Here is a 21,276-nt window from a genome sequence, read left to right on the forward strand (position 1 = left end):
AAATTCTTAAGGTTGCTTTGTCCTGTTTGCACACACCCCCCTGAAAATGATCAACAAACACTGGTTTCTTCAGTATTATCTTAAATCATTTTCTAAAATCTAGATAGGAATTTCAATGTTCTCTACACAATAATTCATAAGAAAAGAAAACTATATCTCTTCATGGTTCAAAGGTACTTTCACATTAATGCTCTTATGTTTTGATACTTTGGGAATTCCAAATGCTTTAATATTTTTGGACAAACTTATAAAATATTGTTGTTTATTTGAAATATAAAAATATCATATATGAAATATATCAAATATATTTCATATAAAATATCAATATATCAAAAATATAATATTAAAATATTTTTCATAATTTCAGATCATCTTAAAAGTTTATCAAAACATATTAAATAATTGGAAAAGCTTATCCAAAAATATTAAATCAAGTTATTATTTCTTAGTTTGTGTAGACACATTGATTCCCAAATTGAATCACTGGAGGAATTGGACACATTATTAAGTGGAAAGGCCTGTAGTTTATTATCTCACGGAGAAGCATCCAATATGTATGCATGTAGTTTTACAAATGATCTGTTTTAAAAAAACAGGAAATATTTCAAAAATACAATTATTTATAAAACAATAATCTACATGTTTTAAGAATCTAAAAAAAAATCTTTACCATGTATGAATATGATTAATTCAACAGATTTCAGTATTATAGTACATATATTCACAAGTAACATAACATAATACTATGTTTTAGAATTCCTCACCTGTATGAGTTCATCTGATGTTTCTTTTGTTTCATTTCCAAGTCCCGAATTATCAGTGTCTATAAGGTTGTCGATGGGGACATCTTGATTTGTCTTTAGGAATGTAAATTCACTTTCATTGGAATCCAAAGCCACACACACATTGTATGAGTAGGGGAGAGGTAGAGTTCCATTATATTGATGAGAAAATATCCGGGGATCAACTTGAGAATATATATTTGTACTCATGGAATCAAAGGCTGGGTGAGGCTTAATTTCTTTGCATTTTGGTATAAATGCTAGCATAATAGTTAAAACAAAAAATAGAGAAATGAGTACCAAGGCTATCACTAAATACATTTGCAAATTAGATTTTGGTTCATCATTGTTAGATGGATTATTGAGTTTGGGAAGCATTTGTTGAAAATTATCCGCAGCAATAAGACTTAAAGTAACAGTTGTTGAGAGAGCAGGCCTTCCATTATCTTTCACCATAACCACAACCTGTTTTTTAAAAAAATCTTTCTCGCTTAAAGGCCTTATGGTCCTTATTTCTCCTGTGCGCTGACTAATGGTAAAAGGAAATGGTTCTGATATTTGTATGAAATTATAAGATAGCCAAGCATTATGCCCAGAGTCAGCATCCACTGCAATCACTTTAGTAATTAAAACTTCTTCTTCAGCGGTTAAAGGCACCATCTCAAATGATGATGAGCCAAGGCTTTCTGTTGATGGGTACAAAATTTTAGGTGCATTGTCATTTTGATCCATGATATGGATGATTAATGTTGAATTGCTACTCAGAGATGGGGATCCTTTGTCTTTAGCAGTAATTTGAATAACAAATTTTTTATGCTGCTCATAATCAAATGATCGCTGAGCATAGAGAACTCCAGTCTCTATATTAATAGAAAAATACGAGGATACAGGAAAATCATCTCTGTTAGAGCTGGACATTGAATAAATAACTTTGGCATTATCGCCAGAATCAAGATCTGATGCATGTATACTATATATTGAAACTCCTGGCAAGTTATTTTCTGGAACATAGGCTAAATAAGTAGATTGAGTAAATAAAGGAGGATTGTCATTAACATCCGATATATCCAATCTGATGGTTTTCTTAGTGGAAAGGGGAGTTGATCCTCTGTCTGAAGCAGTAATTGTGATGTTATAACGTGATACTTTTTCTCTGTCCATAGCAGTTGTTGTCACAATTCTATAATAATTATCTGATGATAACATTAGTTTAAAGGGAACTTTTTCCATTATTTGACAGTCAACTAATCCATTTTCTCCTGCATCTTGATCATGAACTTCAAGCAGCGCTATCATTGTGCCAGGAACAGAATCCTCAGGAATAGGAGTAGATAATGATGCAATTGTTATTTCTGGTGCATTGTCATTTTCATCTAAAATTTCAATCAATACTTTACAATGGGTAACTAGACCACCTCCATCCTTTGCTTGTACAGACATTTCATAATTTCTCATCACCTCAAAATCCAAGTTCTTATTATTTGTAATTTCTCCAGTTATAGGGTTGATAATAAATGTATCTGTATTATGCACATTGCCTGTGCTTTTAGTAAATGAATATGTGATTTCTGCATTAGATCCTTCATCTTTATCCGTTGCACTTACATGGAAAACACTAGAATTTTTTGGAGTGTTCTCTCTTATGCTTATTTTGTATACCTCTTGCGTAAATATAGGAAAATTATCATTGACATCAATAATTGCAATCCTTATTTGTGCAGTTCCAGATCTAATAGGATTTCCTCCATCCAGTGCTGTCAAAATTAATTCATGAATGCTTTGTGTCTCCCGATCTAAAGGTTTCTCTAAAACAAGTTCTGGAAATGTACTGCCATCAGTGCTGTTTGTTTCACTCAGTGTAAAATGTTGATTATCACTGAGCTTGTATGTCTGTATAGAATTAATGCCAATGTCTGGATCTTCTGCATTTTGCAAAACAAATCGTGACCCTACTGAAATTGTTTCAATTATTTTAAAAGTAGCAATATCATTAAAAAATCTGGGAGTATTATCATTAATGTCCAGAATTTCTATGTTGACTCTAGAAACATTAAAAGGATTTTCAATTACAGCATCAAGGTTTAGTAAGCAATGAGCTGCTGCCCCACACAGTGTTTCTCTATCTATCCTGTCTTTAACAAATACATTTCCATTTTCTAAATTTACAGAAACATATTTCTCTGACATACGTGAAATAATGCGAAATCTACGAAACCTAAACTGTTTAATATCTAAATCAAGGTCTTTTGCAATATTTCCTATAACAGAGTTTTTTCTCATTTCTTCATCAATGGAATAATGAAGCTGACTAGATACTGAATGACAAAGCCACAAAAATAAGAAGGGAAATATTACTTGCCATCTCAATCCTTTGTAATTCTGTGAATCTAAGGTTTCAATCCTCATTCTTAATGTTTAAAATCCAAATAATTTATTTGTAGATTTTCAACGCATATAATATAGTTGATGGAAGAATATATAGTGCTGATTCCTTTTTCTTTAGAAGAAAATAACTGGATATATCTTGCTCTGATCTGTATATGAGATAATCCAAAAATGGCTGTATCCCTTCTTGCAGATCTGCAGTGTGTGTTACTGATGGAAATGTCAGTGGATCTCCAGCTCTGCATTCTTCTCCTTATTGGTCAAACAGCGGCGCTCAGAGGTATAAATGTAGAATTGCATGATCAAGAAAATGTCTTCAGAAATTATTTAAAATATCTAACCTGTTTCATCAATAAAACATTATGTCTTTAAAAAATATATAAAATGTAGAAGGTATTATTTGTTTACTCAATCACTTTATTTTGTATTATTTTGTATTCATAGTGGATAATATAGTGAGTTTCCATGTTATATTTCAAGCATGATAAAGACAATTCAAAATATGGAATGCAGCCTGCCAATAATCAATTTATATATAGTACATTTTAATAAAAATAGTAATCATGAGTAATATTGATATAAAAACGATGTTGTTCTTTCAAGAAATAAATGCTTGCTTAAGCATAATAAAGTTCTTAGCCACACGCCTTTGTAATTATTTATGTAATGAAAAATGTACTATTACATATATTTTGTAATAATCTATGTCATCAGTATGTTCTGTAACATACTATTGGCAAAAACTGTAATTTGTACATAGTCCCATAACTAAGACACATACTAATGAGTATACTACTAAAGTGGAAATATATAAATATACATATATATATATATATATATATATATATATATATATATATATATATATATATATATATATATATATATATATATATATATATAGCAATTGTATTATTTATTATAAACTCATTTTCTTTTCTAGATTGTTAGCCCAATAACCATCTCATGCTACACTTTGTGTAAAAGTGTTAAACCTGCTAGATTTTAGACTCATGGGCAAGGATCTCTGGGAGAATAGTGAGAGAAATGGAGCCACATTATCCACCTCTATTCTACATAGCAAATACACACATTGCTATATACACACACAATAATATTCAGACAGACACAGTAGACACACAATAAACACAGTATACATATAACGTATCTATATAAATAAGATGGCACAATTATTACAGTAGGTCACGCAGTTCCTAATAAAATTGCAGCAACCAACATAAAACCCTGGTAATTAGGTCAAAAAGTGTCATACGAAGCAAAAGAGTGCTGGTGCGCAGACTTTGTAAAAACACACCCCTGGTGTGATAACCACAATCTAACACCACTCCAATGTGTACAGGGTGTATTAACAAACCATTATGATGTGATATACCACAAACTGCAGAGTATTAAAACATGAAATACTTGCAAATAAATATAGATCCATACAGGGTGTCTAAAACAGGAGACAAAAAAACATATACAGCACACCTAGTGCAATATCGTTAAGACATAAAAATAAGTGCAAATGAATAAACAAATGATTCTTCTGGATGTAACACTCACAAGTCAGGAGTGGTCAGAGCCCTGCTCCAAGCCAGAGCGCCCTGGGAGGATCAGCCCCTGGAGCTTGTGGGATCCAAATGACATTCAAACGACCCGGACAGCAGGTAAGTGTAAAAACTTTATTCCAAATCCTTAAAACCTTATGCAGAAATCTTTTAGCATCCATAGTCCGCTCACCAGTCCACTGAGTTATCAGGGTATTCGGTGTACAATAACCTCTTCCACTCTGTAGTCTGCTGGTATCACCGATCTGCATGCTACCAAGTACTTCCGTGTTCCTGGGTCATGTGACGCGTTTTGCCCCTCCTCTTGGGGCTTTTTCAAACGTACATATTGTTTCCCACTTCTAAGCATCCTTATATATGCCGTAGTTCTGCCCCACACACACACACACACACACACACACATTCAGACACCATATTAGTATGTGCACACTGTTATACACTGCTATACACACACTTAGATGAAGTATACACAATGACGAACACACTGTGCTATAAATACACTACTATGCAAACACTCATTCAGACAGTATACACACACACTGCTACACATACACATTACTACATGCACAGTCAGGCAGAGTACACACATTGTACGTTTAATAAAGATATATGAATTTTCCCTTTCCATTCTTTTTACTCTTTGTAACTCCCTGAGATGTTGCATAATATCAGGTGATGTGTCCTGTGATGTCACATGTATATAATTTGTTATGCAAATTAGCATGGTGGGCATTTTTTTCCCAAAAAGTTGCAACCCTAGTAATAGTGCATTTTGTTAGAACAGATCATGGGGTACACACTTTAATTTAAAGTTCTATATAACTCATTGAATGACAGCCATATGACTGCGGTATTTCCATGGTGTTATAAATAGTGTAACTAATTTAGGCTCAACAAGCCTTCATGGATACGTTTTTATTCCCTTTCCAGGTCAAATGAGCTACTAAATGCTTGAGCTGAAAACTAAATTGCATTTTAACCCCTTAAGGACACATGACATGTGTGACACGTCATGATCCCCTTTTATTCCAGAAGTTTGGTTCTTAAGGGGTTAAAGAGTTTTTCTTGAGTATAAAAGTGTAAAATGATTTTGTTAAAAAAATGCTTTCTTGCTGACCACTTATGTACAGGCAGTACAGACACTTTGTCTGACCCCCAAAAAATAAAAAAATTGGGGAAATCTTAATTTGGGAAAAAGATCTAAAATTTAAAATCAATAGCCAAGATTGAAATTCATTGTTACTTAAATTTAATAACTATATACACAACCTTTCATTAATTGAAACTAATTTTAAATGTATAAACAGGTGGTATTATGAATAGCTAAAACAGGAAGTAGGAACCTACCTGCATATTTGTTGGAATTATTATGTAAAAACTATGCTTTTGGCTTGTTGATTGTCTTAAAAATATTATTAATAATAACATTAGAATTACTCCAGAGATGGCTCTTTTGAACTTCAATATGTCTTTATTTACAAACGAACATAAATATTTAGCTACACGTACTTTTGCAGTGAATAAAATACTGATTGCTAGAGGATGGAAACAAAAACACAACTTTTGAAAGATATCATGGAATAACCAGTTGCTTTGGCATTTTTAGGATGAGAGTTATATATAGTAAATTTTAATGAAAATAGTAATCAAGAGTTATATTGATATAAAAACTATTTTCGTTCTTTCAAGAAATAAATGTTTGTGGAAGAATAATAAAGTTCTTAGACACGCGTTTGTAATTATTTATATAATGAAACATTTACTATTATATATATTTTGTAATAATCTATGTCATCAGTATGTTCTGTAACATACTATTGACAAAAACTGTAATTTGTATATAGTACCATATTTAAGACACATACTAATAAGCATACTACTAAAGTGGTTATATATATATATATATATATATATATATATTAATCTCTAATGTGTACCCCATTCCCTCCTCTTTAGGTGTATTTAATTTTAATACTGTGCTTATAAGTTCCCATTCCATTAATATAACAATTTCCCTCCCTATTCCTACTATTATCTTTTACTTTAAATCGCCATATAATTTTGTGACCTCCTATTGTCAAAGAGGATAGTTTTCGTCTAATCTCTTTAAAAGTGCTGAATCTCCATATAGGGAATTCTTACTTGTGTCTTTATCAATATGTGTTATCTCTATTTTAATCAATTCATTTCAATCTTGTGAATTTAAAAAAAAAAAACATTTTCTTTAACTTAAACATCTCTGAGTGAAGTGTGTATATGTCTGTACTTAAATTATACTAAAAATAAAATATATATATATTTTTTCCTTTTTCTCTTTCTTTCTAGTTTCTTCCTCTTTTGCTTTTCTTATCATTCTCCGGTTCTTTCTCTTATTTCCTCTCTTCCCTCAATCCAAGAGATCCTTCCAACTTTCCGCTTTTCTCCGCCTCTCAATCCTACTTCCTCTTTTTCTTACTTTTTTCTTTCATGGCTTTCTCTTTAATTATGTCCTTTTGTTTTAGGATATATTATTTTGGTCCATTCAATCTGACAGGTTTTTTGATTCGTTAAAATATAGAACTTGTACTTTCCAGAAGATCTTTATTTTGTGTGTGTGTTTCCACATATATTTCACTTGGTGGCGTCTTAAGAGAGACGAACTGGAACTGAATTATTTTCTCCATATTAACGTATAGGTAGAAAAATCCTGGAATATTGAAATGTCTTTCAAGTTTTCATCTGTATTTTTGTTTTCTCTGAAAGCATTTTGGACTTTCTCTTTAAATTGGAAAGAATGAAATTGTATTATCACATCTCTAGCTCTAACACAGTGTTACGCTTATTCTGCTGATGACATCTTTCCATAACAGTATCCATGGCAGGAGTATTTAGATCTAGTTATTTAAACAGGTCTTCAAAAATTTCTGTTAAATTGTCTTGTGAGATATCTTCTGGGATACCCCGGAATCTAAGGTTTTGTCTTCTTGATCTATTTTCATTATTTACCAGGTTTCACTCTAGTTTATCCATCCTTTGCACCAGACTTGATACAGCATTATTTAAATGGGTATATCGGGAATCAATTTCAGTGATTCTTTCTTCCACTGATAAAATTTTCTCAGAGATTACTTGGATTTGTGTTTGGAGATTTTCTGTACTTTTGTCCAATACAAATGGAAATTTATATTTATACATTCATGTATAAAATCTTGCGTGACATTATGTGTATCCATATTTTGTGGTGAGGTCTGTGTACACAGCAGTTTGTTTTCTTGAAGTAGTTTGTTCCCAGTGATAAATGTGTATCTTTTCCTTCACCTTTTTTATTTTGGGCTGGAAAAAAAAAACCTGACATCCAAATTTCTTGTTTGTTATGTTGTTTTTCCTTATCTTTAGTAACCTGAGTTATTTTTGTAGCCATGGATAATTTATTGTGTTTTCTTTGATTGCATATAAGCTTTTAAGAAGGATTATCTTGTTTTTCTTTTCCTTATGTACTTTCTCCTTCCTTTTTTGGTTTATATTTTCCCTCCTTCTTCTCCTTCTCCTCCCTCCTGTCCCCTTTTTTATTGCTCTTTTATTTTTTGGTCTTTTTTGGTTTTTATTGGATTTTTTTCCACTCTCTTTTCCCTTTTTTCCCCTCCTTTCTTGTATCCTTCCCTTTTTCATTTTCTTTTCCTTTTTATTTTTATAGGAGATTAGTTTATAGAAGGTTCGGGTTAAAGTAATATAGAGGGGTTGAAGGGATAACGCTTTTATATATCAGTAATATATTTATATCAGGTTATAATTGGCAGATAGTTTGACAAAATAACAATTTAAATAGAGAGAAAACATAAATAAATAATTTATGGTACTTAGCTTTGTACTTGTTAACTTCTATATTGATAGTTGCTATTCTGAAGTTTTATTTTGTAGAGATTTTTTTTCCCTGATGTTGGCTTCAATTTCTTCGGGTTTTGCCTTATTTTTACTGCTTGTCCCTCCTTCTCTTCTCCTTTCTCTTATAATTCCTTCTATGGCTTTGTTGTGTTTTTATAGATTGTATTAATGAGACCACCCAGCGTTTCTTCTGCGGAATTTTCCTTGCCACCTGCAAAGAATCAATTTGTATGGCTCCTGACCTGCTAGTAGAGTTTACCAGGCATTAGTTTGTACAATTTTCTCCCCATGTTCCTCTTTTTGTTTAGTCTCTTCTCTACATTCCTACGTCATTCTGTAATGCTCCTATGTTGTCATACTTTTAGTTAAGCTTTTCAAATGATTTAATATTTTGGACTGTTTAACTTTTGCTTCTTCTCCCCAGTATTAAAATATCTTAAACTATATTACACATAAAAATAAACATCTTAAATGTGTAATAAAAATGATTAAAAGTATAACAAAAGTATAAAATAATTTTAAGATCTTATCCAAACATTTTAAATAGAGAAACTGGTTCTTGATGATTCACAAACTGAAAAACTGAGGAGTTGCTTACATTAGTTTCTTATCTGATAGGGAGGGATCTAATATTTATGTATGCAGTTTTACAAATGAACTGTTGCAAAAATATTTATAAAACTATACAATTATATTTTTAAAATCCTGTAAAATTATCACTTCTCTTTACCATGTAAGAATGTGAATACACCAACATATATTTAGTATTAAAATACATTTATTTACAAGTAAAACATTTCAATGTTTTAGAATTCCTCACCTGTATGAGTTCACCAGATGTTTCTTTTGTTTCATTTCCAAGTGCCGAATTATCAGTGTCTATAAGGTTGTCGATGGGGACATTTTGATTTGTCTTTAGGAATGTAAATTCACTTTCATTGGAATCCAAAGCCACACACACATTGTATGAGTAGGGGAGAGGTAGAGTTCCATTATACTGATGAGAAAATATCCGGGGATCAACTTGAGAATACATATTTGTACTTATGGAATCAAAGGCTGGGTTAGGCTTAATTCCTCTGCATTTTGGTATAAATGCTAGCATAATAGTTAAAACAAAAAATAAGGAAATAAGTACCAAGGCTATCACTAAATACATTTGTAAATTAGATTTGGGCTCATCATTGCTAAATGGATTATTGAGTTTGGGGAGCATTTGTTGAAAATTATCCGCAGCAATAAAGCTTACTGTAACAGTCGTCGAGAGAGAAGGGCTTCCATTATCTTTAACCATAACCACAACCTTATGTTTCCAAACATCCTTCTCGCTAAGGGGCCTTATAGTCCTTATTTCTCCTGTGCGCTGACTAATGGTAAAAGGAAATGGTTCTGATATTTGTATGAAATGATAAGATAGCCAAGCATTATGCCCAGAGTCAGCATCCACTGCAATTACCTTAGTAATCAAAACTTCTTCTTCAGTCGTTAAAGGCACCATCTCAAATGATGATGAGCCACCGCTTTCTGTTGATGGGTACAGAATTTTAGGTGCATTGTCATTTTGATCCATGATATGGATGATTAATGTTGAATTGCTACTCAGAGATGGGAATCCTTTGTCTTTAGCAGTAATTTGAATAACAAATTCTTTATGCTGCTCATAGTCAAATGATCGCTGAGCATAGAGAACCCCACTCTCTATATTTATAGAAAAATAGGAGGATACTGCAAAATCATCTCTGTTAGCGCTGGGCATTGTATAAATAACTTTGGCATTGTCACCAGAATCAAGATCTGATGCATGTATACAATATATTGAAGCTCCTGGCAGGTTATTTTCTGGAACATAGGCTAAATAAGTAGATTGAGTAAATAAAGGTGGATTGTCCTTAACATCCGATATATCCAATCTGATGGTTTTCTTAGTGGAAAGTGGAGTTGATCCTCTGTCTGAAGCAGTAATTGTGATGTTATAACGTGATACTTTCTCTCTGTCCATAGCACTTGTTGTCACAATTCTATAATAATTATCTGATGATAACATTAGTTTAAAGGGAACCCTTTCCATTATTTGACAGTCAACTAATCCATTTTCTCCTGCATCTTGGTCATGGACTTCAAGCAGCGCTATCATTGTACCAGGAGCAGAATCCTCAGGAATAGGTGTAGATAATGATGCAATTGTTATTTCTGGCGCATTGTCATTTTCATCTAAAATCTCAATCAATACTTTGCAATGGGTAACTAGGTCACCTCCATCCTTTGCTTGCACAGACATTTCATAATTTCTCATGATCTCAAAATCCAAGTTCTTACTAGTTTTTATTTCTCCAGTTGTAGAGTTGATAATAAATGTATCTGCATTGTGCACATTTCCTGTACTTTTAGTAAAGGAATATGCAATCTCTGCATTAGATCCTTCATCTTTATCAGTTGCACTTACAGAGAAAACACTAGAATTTATTGGAATGTTTTCTCGTATGCTTACTTTATATTCCTCTTGCGTAAATGTAGGAAAATTATCATTTACATCAGTAGTAATGATCTTTATTAAAGAAGTGCCTGATCTTATGGGATTCCCACCATCCACTGCTGTTAGAATTAATTCATGAATGTTTTGTGTCTCTCGGTCTAAAGGTTTCTCTAAAACAAGTTCTGGAAATTTACTGCCATTAGTTCTGTTTTTTTCACTCAGTGTAAAATGCTGATTATCACTGAGCTTGTAAGTCTGTATAGAATTAATGCCAATGTCTGGATCTTCTGCATTTTGTAAAACAAATCGTGCTCCTACTGAAATTGTTTCAATAATTTTTAAAGTAGCAATATCATTAAAAAATCTTGGAGTATTGTCATTAATGTCCAGAATTTCTATGCTGACTCTTGAAACATTTAAAGGATTTTCCACAACTGCATCAAAGGTTAGTAAGCAGGGAGCTTCTGCCCCACACAGTGTTTCTCTATCTATCCTGTCTTTAACATACAAATTTCCATTATCTAAATTTACAGAAAAATATTTCTCTGAAATACGTGAAATAATACGAAATCTGTGAAACTTAAATTGCTTAACATCCAATCCAAGGTCTTTTGCAATATTTCCTATAACAGAGTTTTTTCTCATTTCTTCATCAATGGAATAATGAATATGACCAGATATTGAATGGCAAAGCCATGAAAATAAGAAGGAAAATATTACTTGCCATCTGATTCCTCTGCAATTCTGTAAATCTAAGGTTTCCATCCTCATTCTTAATGTTTAAAATCCAAGCAATTTCTTCTTAGATTTATAATGCATATCATTTAGTTGATAGAAGAATGCATTGTGTTGATTCCTTTTACTTTTGAAGAAAATAAATAGATATATGTTGCTGTGTTCTTTATATGATAGAATCCAAAAATGGCTGTGTTTCTTCTTGCAGATCTGCAGTGTGTGTTACTGATGGAAATATCAGTGGATCTCCAGCTCTGCATTCTTCTCCTTATTGGTCAAACAGCGGCGCTCAGAGGTATAAATGTGGAATTGCATGACCAAGAAAATATCTTTAGAAATTGTTTAAAATATCTAACTTGTTATAAAACATGTATTACAATAATAGTGATTTATAATGTGAGTTTTAATGATATGTTTCTAGAATGATAGTCTTGTCAAACAATTTAAATTGTTCATGTAGGTGTAGTACTATACTTGTGTAGTACTATATAAATATGAGTGACTGTGCTGGATATTGTATACAGAATTTATTCAGAATTTATTTAAAATATTTAACCTGTTTCATCAATAAAACATTTTGTCTTTTTAAAAAAAAAAAAATATAGAATGTATTATTTGTTTAATAAATTACTTAATGTTTTGCAATGATATTACTAAAGTGGGACTATATATAGAAATATATATAGCAATTGTCTCATTTATTATAGACTCATTATCTCCCTTAGAGTGTAAGCTCAATAACCATCTTATGCTATACTCTGGTCAAAGGTGTTAAACTTTCTAGATTTGAAAAACTCATGGGTAGGTATCTCTGAGAGAGTGGTGAGAGAAACTGAGCCAAAATATCCACCTTTATTATAAAAAAGCAAATACACACATTGCTATATACACACACGCACACAGACACAGTAGACACAAAATCACAGTATGCAGATTGACACTACTATGCAAACACTCATTCACACAGTATACACACACTGCTACACATTTCTAAATGCACAGTTAGGCATAGTATGCATATTATAAGTAGTTTATGAAAGTGTTACAATTTTTCCTTTCCAATCTTTTTTTTTCTCCCATGTAACTCCCTGAGATGATACGTGATATCAGGTGACATTGTGTCCTGTGATGTCACGCATGTATAATTCATTACGCAAATTACCATGTACAGTATTTGTTTCCAAAAAAGGTGGAATGCCAAAAATGATGCATTTTATTTTGGATCAATCATTGGGCACACACTTTAAAGTACTTTATAACTCCTGGAATGATGGTCATACAACTGCTATGTTTGCATAGTGTTACAAATAGTGTAACTAATTTAAGCTCTACAAGCTCCCTTCCAGGTCAAATGTCCTACTGAGCACTTGAGCTCCAAATGGAATTGCATTTTTTTTTCCATTTAAAGTTTATTGAATTCTTAATTTCCAGACATAAACTGGATACAGAAGGGAAGAGGGGAGGGCTAATATCCATTCACAAAATGTGTCAATCGTTGTTTCATACCAAAACATTATTGTACAAGCATATGTTACAATCATATATTACAATCATATGTTACAATTGCCTTCCTCGTCCTTTGTACTACTACGATGGTAAGACCCAGTCCTAGAAACCTGACTAGATTAGGTAAGTATGAGCACAGATTGATCATGTCTCGTATTAGAACAGTGCCTTATTACTGCTATCTTCATCCCCCTATCTAAAACCTTACTATTGTAGAACTATACAGCCAAAGAACAAGTTTCTGGGTCACCCCTGTGTAAAGAACTGGTCTGAGTCGTGGTTCTCTGTTTTATATTGGCCGCTGGGATTAAGACATCTGTCCACCTTTGCCAATTAGTATGTGTGATCTCTCTGTGTTTAGACATGGAGAAAGACATCTGTTCATATATTAAAAATGGTCTTATCTTGTTGTATAGTTGTTTCTGAGTTGGACAATCTCTATTCTTCCAGTAACTCTCTATGAGGTTTTGTGTTGCCAGGATAATAAGCATAAGTAATTGTTTATCAGATGGAGAGATGTGCTTTGGGAATAACAGAAAAAAGGCTCATCTCTAAAGATAAGGGGCTTTGAAGAACACCCAACAAATTGCACAATGTTTGGGATTCTTTCCACAGGGGTTCGATGTTGGGGCATTGCCACCAAATGTGGCTCATTGTACCTCTAGACAATTCGCATCTCCAACACAATGGTGAGGAGAGTGGATATATCTTGTTCAGTCTGTCTGGTGTAAGATACCACCTATGTATCAATTTTTTGTGAGCCTCTATGTGGGGGTAACAAGATGTGGAGCCCTTCAGGGCCGTGAGCGATTGCAACCACTGATCTTTCTTGACAGTTAGTTGGTATTCTTTGTGCCATTGATTTATAAACGGAAACTCTGGTTGGGGTGTATTTTGACCCAAGGCTGCATAGCTAAGAGATAAGGACTTAGCCTTGATCGGGTGTTTATTACATCTATCATAGATTTGGAGCAAGGCCGTGCCGTGCTCAGGTACTTGTGTTGTGGTATGAAGCACCCTGTCTGAAAATATACTTTTTAATTGAATATATGGAAATATATATGACGGAGGTAAATTATATTTAGTCTGTAGCGCTGGGAAGGATAGAAAGTTACCCTGTGAGCATAGGTCTGTAAGGCGGGTGATACCCAGTTCTATCCAACCGGTCAATGATAACCAGGGTGATTTAAGCGCTGTTAAGGGTGCCCATTTCAGAAACTTGCCTCTATTAGCTTGTCGGTGCAATTGGTCCCACATGTGTATTGTTAATTTAGTAAGTGGCAAGAGTGTACATGGCTTAGTACGTACGTTTATGGGTGTCCACATATAGGTTATAGCGGAACATGCTGGGTTATACTTGTTCTCCATATCTACCCATTGTAATGACCCTTTAGAAGCATGTAGTCTGATAGCGTTTTCTATGATTGCTGCTTTGTGGTAGTTTAGGATATGCGGGAAGCGTAGACCCCCTGAATGCGACGGGGTTTGTAATAGAGTGAGAGGGACTCTGGGTTTTTTATTTCCCCATATGAATGTCGAGATAGTTTTTTGTATTTGTTTACCCAGAGCTGGTGCTAGTGGAAGTGCTAACATTCTAAATATATACAGCAGTTTCGGTAATATTGTCATTTTGATGGCATTGATTTTACCTAACGATGAAAGGAGTACATCTTTCCACTTGGAAACTAGTTGTTTGCACATTTGTGGCAGTGTCGAGAGATTGTGTGTTATTATGCCTCTGGTGGTGGTTGCACTCTTAACCCCTAGGTATGTAAGGTGGGTCTGTCTCCAATCAAAAGTGAATCGGCCTTTAAGTGATTGAACAGTGGTGCTTGGTAGTCTTATGGGAAGTGCTTGGGTCTTTGATTGATTCAATTTGTAATATGATATCTGACCATATTCTCATAGGGTACGCATTAATTGTGGCAGAGATTGTGTGGGTTGCGTCAGTGATATGAACACATCATCAGCAAACATAGCCAGTTTGTACACATAATTTCTAATTGGGACTCCTGAGATGTCCTTCTTGTGTGGGATTTTATATGCTAGGGGCTCGAGAGACAGCACAAACAACAGGGGTGACAACGGGCACCCCTGTCTGGTGCCATTCGTGATAGTAAATGGAGCTGATAGAAAGCCTCCATTAATGACTTTAGCTGAGGGGTCTGAGTACAGGGCTAGGACACCTCTGATGAACGTTCTGGGGAACCCAAATTTCACAAGAACCTGTTCCATATATTTCCAATTCAGTCTATCGAAGGCCTTCTCCGCGTCCAACGCTAAGAGAAGACCTTCCATTGAGTGTGTCTCCATATGGGACAGGATGTTTAATATTTTCCTCATGTTATCCGATCCTTGCCTATTTTTAATAAAACCCGATTGATCGTTGTGAACTATGCGTGTGAGTATGTCTTTCAGCCTCTCTGCCAGAAACTTAGCATAGATTTTTGTGTCGCAATTTAGTAGAGAAATAGGGCAAAAGTTCTGGCAGACATCTGCTGTTTTCCCTGGTTTTGGCAGTGTGGATATGTGTGCCAGTAGCATGTCTGTTGGCATTGACCCAGTATAAAAACATTGGTTTAGAAGGTTGTTAAGGTGTGGCATCAGTAGATCAGAAAACGTCTGGTAATATAGGTTGGAAAAACCATCTGGACCTGGGGATTTATGTGCTGGCATCTTATCTATAATGTGTTGCACTTCCTGACACGTGATTGGGCTGGCAATCGTTCGTATTTCTGATTCTGTGAGATTAGGTAGATCAACTGTGGCCAGAAAGTTTTGGATCTGTGACTCTGTTGGGGTGTGTGTGTGCTCCTGTCCTCTTAGGTTGTAGAGTGAGCTATAGTAGGTCGCAAACTCCTCCACAATATCCTGTGGATTTATTAGTTTCTTTTTATCCTGGGATATTATGTATGCTACTCGTGAGTGAGCAACTCGGGCTTTCAGTTTAGATGCTAATACTGCTCCTGATTTATTTCCTTGAGCAAAAAATTTGTGATTACACTTCTGTAAAATATAATTAGTTTTGTCTAGTTCTATTTCATTAAGCTGGGATTGCAGTGTCTTTAGTTGGTCATATTGTGTCTTTGTTGGGTTCTGTTTGTTGGCATGTGTAATGGCTTTAATTTGTCGTATAAGATCGTTATATGTTGACAAACTTAATTTTTTGGCATGGCTGGCATGTTTGATCAAAGACCCTTGAATTACCGCCTTATGTGCTTGCCATAGTGTGTCTATTTTCGTAGTGTCTGAGCAGTTGGTATCAAAGTACATTGTAATGTCTTCTCTTAATTGTTTGATTATTTTAGGGTCTCGCAGTAGCGATTCATTAACCCGCCATGAGCCTCGCCCTTTGTTTGGATATTTCTCTGTCAGCGTTATGGTGATAGGGGCATGGTCAGACCATGTTATATATCCTATGTGTGTGTTCTGTACTGTCGATATAAGGGAGTTGTGGATAAGGAACCTATCTATTCTGGAATACGAGTTATATACGTGAGAATAGAATGTGAAATCTTTTTCTGCTGAATGAAATATACGCCAGGCATCCACCAAATGCGCACTATGTATTTGATGTCTGAGCTGGGATTGTTGGCATTAACCGTTTGTGGGTAGTTTTGTGAGATACTGTGGCGTCTGAGTACGTATCTAAATTAATGTCTAGGAGAAAGTTGGTATCCCCTCCTATGATCAGTTTGCCATATTTTTTGTGTAAGTGATATTATTTTGTCAATGAACGTTGCTTGGTTTTCCTGTGGGCCATATATGTTCACTGGAGTATACTGTTCATTGTTAATCTGGCATTGAAGAAGGAGAAATCTGCCTTCTTTATCCCCAATATTTTGCTTAATGTAAAGGACACCTCCTTTCGAATCAAGATCGATACCCCTCTCTTTCATTTTGCATATCCTACATGATAACCCACAGGGTACTGAATTTGGGCATTTTGGCTTTTCAAAAGTGGGTTTCTTGGTAGAAAGCCACTTGCGCCTTCAGTTGCTTGGCTTCATTGGGTGCTAGTCTCCGCTTATAAGGAGAATTTAATCCTTTGGCATTCAACAATAGGATGGTCAGAGCCAACATTGTAATGACTTAATATGTGCCCGTTTGATTATGCTTAATTTAATTGTATTGATCTCCTTGGTTTGGTGCCGAGGACCATCTGGTGTGCGATAAACTCGTGGTTTGATCTGTTCGACTGTGCTAATTAGTCGATAAGACGGCATGGACCATGAAATGGATAAAGGTGGAATTGGAAGGGTAAGTAGGGTAGAGTGTCCTAGGGCAACTATATACAGTGGGAAGAGCTGGTAGCAACCCTCTTTTTCCCGAGATAAATCTAGTAGCTCTGTGGAGCCTAATCGGGTGTGGGGGGGGGGGGGGGGATGGTGTAGTGCATATTCTTAGCCTGTAAACCCTTACTTATGCATATTTTGTTATTGCTAACGTTTCACTGCTTAGTTTCACTGCTTAGTGGCGTTTACGTGTATACTAGAAATACAGTTATACATATCATAACATATCCTTCAACAGAAATACGATAAAAGAAAAACAGTTAAGAAATGAAACTAATAGCAATGAATGAACCCTCTAGGGTATAAGCTCACGTGTCCTCACGACATGGAACCCAGTTTAACTGGTACATTTGGTACTGTTTGAGTCCATTGGTGACAGTCACTTTTGCCTAGACATAGAGGACCATTCCTTTTGGATCTTCGTGGGTGATTTGCGATGTTTATCAGGAAATTCCTTAGCTTCTGGTAAGGTTACGTTCAGGTTCCATTCCTTTAGCAGCGTGGTACTTTCTGCGATGTTGCGGATTTGGTGCTTCACTGCTTTACGTCGAAGAATTATTCACGTTGGGTATCCCCATTTGTAAGGCATGTCTGCTTCTTTCAGCGCTTTGGTGATAGGTGTTAGTTCTCTGTGCTTTGTCAATGTTGCTGCAGAGAGATCGGTAAAGAGCTGGATAATTGCGTATTTCTTAGGGATATTGTCTGGGTTCCTCGCAGTTCTCATAATGGTCTCCTTTGTAGTAAAGTAATTTACTCTTGTTAGCGTGTCTCTTGGTGCAGTGGCTGCTAGAAACCACGGTCTAGGCAGCCTATGTATGCGGTCTAAGAGCAGATCAGCCTCTGTTAGGCCGGGGCATAATGATTTAAATAGTGATATGACATAGCCATGGAGATCTGGAGGTGTAATGTCCTCTGGTATGCCGCGTAGGCGAATATTATTTCTTCTATTGCTGTCTTCATGATCCGCCACTTTCGCTGTTAGATCAGTTAGCCTCACCTCAAAGGAGTCATAGGCCTCAACCAGATTATTATGAGTCGTTATGATTTCCTCTGTTTTGTCCTCTAGTTGTGAGGTATGTTCTGCTATAGCTTGAATATCTGATCTGACATCACGAGCAAGCTTTGTGAAGTCTGTTTGCAAGGTTTGTTGTAAGTCATTCAGCATTCTCTGTAAGGCTATTTCAGAGGCAGGTGCTGTGTGCACTTGGGAGATTGATATGCTATCGTTCCTGTCTGAGCTTGCTGCTGGAGATGAGGGGCTGCCGTCGCCATCTTGATTCCGGCTTATAGGTGGTGTGAGCGCTTTAATTTGCAGCGCTGCCGGGCGCAGCTTGGTTTTTTCAACGTTTTTTGTGACATCTCCGGTCTAGGCAGGTTAGTAGTGATGTCGGCGTTTGTGTGTAGCAGTTAACGCTATGATAATCGCTGTATTCGGTCTCACCCTTGATGGAGCTCAGCACTCACGTGTCCATGTCCGTGAGTAGCCAGGCCACGCCCCCCACTGAATTGCATTTTTAAAGTGGAGTTTTACTTAACCGTACTAGCTTCCTGTAATCTATCAGAGTCTGACTCCTTTTAAAAATGCGGGACATCCTCCTGCTCCGCATGATGATGTTCAGCAGCAAGGAAATCCTCACAGTAAATATTGGATTCAATGCTTTCCTATGGGGAAGGCCTAATGCGCTTAAGGCGCTTGCCTCACAGACGCACTACGTCCCCCCTGTCAGATAATGTTAAAGGAGAGGAGCCACGACCCAGCACTGAGGGATATTGGTGCTGGAATCAGGTAAGCAAATAAAGTGTTATCTAACCCTTTATGTGCCAAATGGGAGGGCCGCAAGGGAGGGGGGGGACCAAAGGGCACTATAGTGTTGGGAATACTAATTTTTATTCCTAACACTATAGATTCCCTTTAATAACAACATTAAAATCACTCTAGAGATTGCTCTTTTGGTCTTACTAATGTCTTTATTCATGAACAACCAGGAATATTTAATTACACATACTTTTGCAGTAAAAATACCGATTGCTAGATGATGGAAACAAAAACACAACTTTTCGAAGATATCATGGAAAAAACAGCTGCTTTGGCATCTTAGGATGGAAAGTGGTAGAAAATTGTTCATAGGGGCTTCTACTGAACACTACGAAATATGCCCAAATGTTTATTTTTAATACAGCTAATATGTATTTTAGCTCCTTGCAAAAATAAAAATTGAGAATTGATTGACAATGTGACATTCAATCTTCTCGGCAACCATAACTGTTTATAAGGACATTGTGTTATTGTGCCGTTCTCTTCTCTATTCTTTTTTGTTTGTTTTGTTTCATATGTAATATGTTATGTATGAATACCCTTTGTGTATTTGTTTGAAAAATAAAATAAGGAAAGAATAAAAAAATAAAATGCTTTTGTTAAATTTGCCACATATTCTCAAGAGCCAACGCAGCTGCAGCTGAGGACTCCGGCCGACCCCCAAATAATGTAAGTATCGCCACAGTAACTTGATTTTCAGTATGTCCAAAAGGTAGATCACCAAATGTCTTAGACATACAACCCTCATGATACTTTGCAACCCTTTATAGTAACAGAGTATCAATGAAGTTTTACAATTAAAACATGTGGGGATCTATGTTTTAGGTCCTCTTAAAATTTAACCTACATATTAATGTTTTGTTCTCGAAAATCTTAACTTTGCATTGTACTATTTGCACATGCCCCCTTAAAAACTATCAGAAAAAAAACCTTTTTCCAGTATTGTCGTACATCTTTTTTTTTTATCATCTGAAAATCCTAAGATAGGAATTTCAAGGTCCCCTGCAATGTCATTCATAAAAAAAAGAGAATTATACGAATACTCTGCTTCATGGTTCACAATTATGTTCACATTAATGCTCTTATGTTTTACAACTATTGGTTAAGCTATTCAAACTATTTAATATTTTTGGATAAACTTTTAAAATCTATATTGTTTAAATATTAAAATATTTTATAGAAAAGTATGTACTAATATATAAAAAATATTAAAATATTAAAACATTTTTCATAATATGACATGATCTTGAAAGTTTATCAAGATATCTTAAATTAATTGGAAAGCTCCTCCAAAATTATAGAATAAAGGCCTTAATTCTTTATTTCGACAACTTGATTCACAAATAGATCAGGGTGTTGCAGTGGATGTGATCTACTTGGATTTTGCCAAGGCATTTGATACGGTTCCTCACAATAGGTTAGTCTTCAAACTAAAAGAAATAGGTCTAGATGAATATTCTTGTTCTTGGGTAGAACATTGGCTTAAGGATAGAGTACAGCGAGTTGTCATAAATGGTAAATTTTCAAGCTGGACAAAAGTGGTAAGTGGTGTCCCTCAGGGTTCTGTTTTGGGACCGCTTCTATTTAACATATTTATAAATGATCTTGAAATGGGCATTGAAAGCCATGTATCAGTGTTTGCAGATGACACAAAACTTTGTAAAGTAATAAAATGTGAGCAGGATATTGCCTTGCTGCAGAGGGATTTGGATAGATTGGGGGACTGGGCACTAAAATGGCAGATGAAATTTAATGTAGAAAAATGCAAAGTTATGCACTTCGGGGTTAAGAATGCACAAGCAATTTACACCCTAAATGGTAGTGAACTAGGGAAAACCACACACGAGAAGGA

The 21,276-nt window shown here is 35.1% G+C and overlaps 2 protein-coding genes across 9 annotated transcripts in view; both read right to left on the bottom strand.

The window, feature by feature from the left end:
- LOC134602746 (protocadherin gamma-A4-like) overlaps nucleotides 1-21,276 on the bottom strand; it is a 347,761-nt gene that overhangs the window by 274,930 nt on the left and 51,555 nt on the right. For 2 of the 8 annotated variants that reach the window (XM_063448032.1, XM_063448031.1), the window contains exon 1: nucleotides 9,420-9,734. The exons of 4 other annotated variants lie outside the window; for them this stretch is intronic. In XM_063448032.1, the coding sequence (XP_063304102.1) occupies nucleotides 9,420-9,704 (285 nt within the window). In that variant the 5' untranslated portion in view covers nucleotides 9,705-9,734. Of the gene's footprint in view, nucleotides 1-764; nucleotides 3,320-9,419; nucleotides 9,735-21,276 lie in introns of those variants that run through there. 2 more of the 8 variants (XM_063448020.1, XM_063448009.1) reach the window with 1 other exon arrangement.
- On the bottom strand, nucleotides 9,768-11,843 carry LOC134603690 (protocadherin gamma-B5-like; the record flags this gene model as incomplete). Its single annotated transcript, XM_063449869.1, has 1 exon — nucleotides 9,768-11,843. A coding segment is annotated over exon 1 (2,076 nt), but the record flags the coding sequence as incomplete, so codon positions are not given.

The sequence above is a fragment of the Pelobates fuscus genome, chromosome 3 (genome assembly GCF_036172605.1).
Source record: "Pelobates fuscus isolate aPelFus1 chromosome 3, aPelFus1.pri, whole genome shotgun sequence".
Classification (NCBI taxonomy): Eukaryota; Metazoa; Chordata; class Amphibia; order Anura; family Pelobatidae; genus Pelobates; species Pelobates fuscus.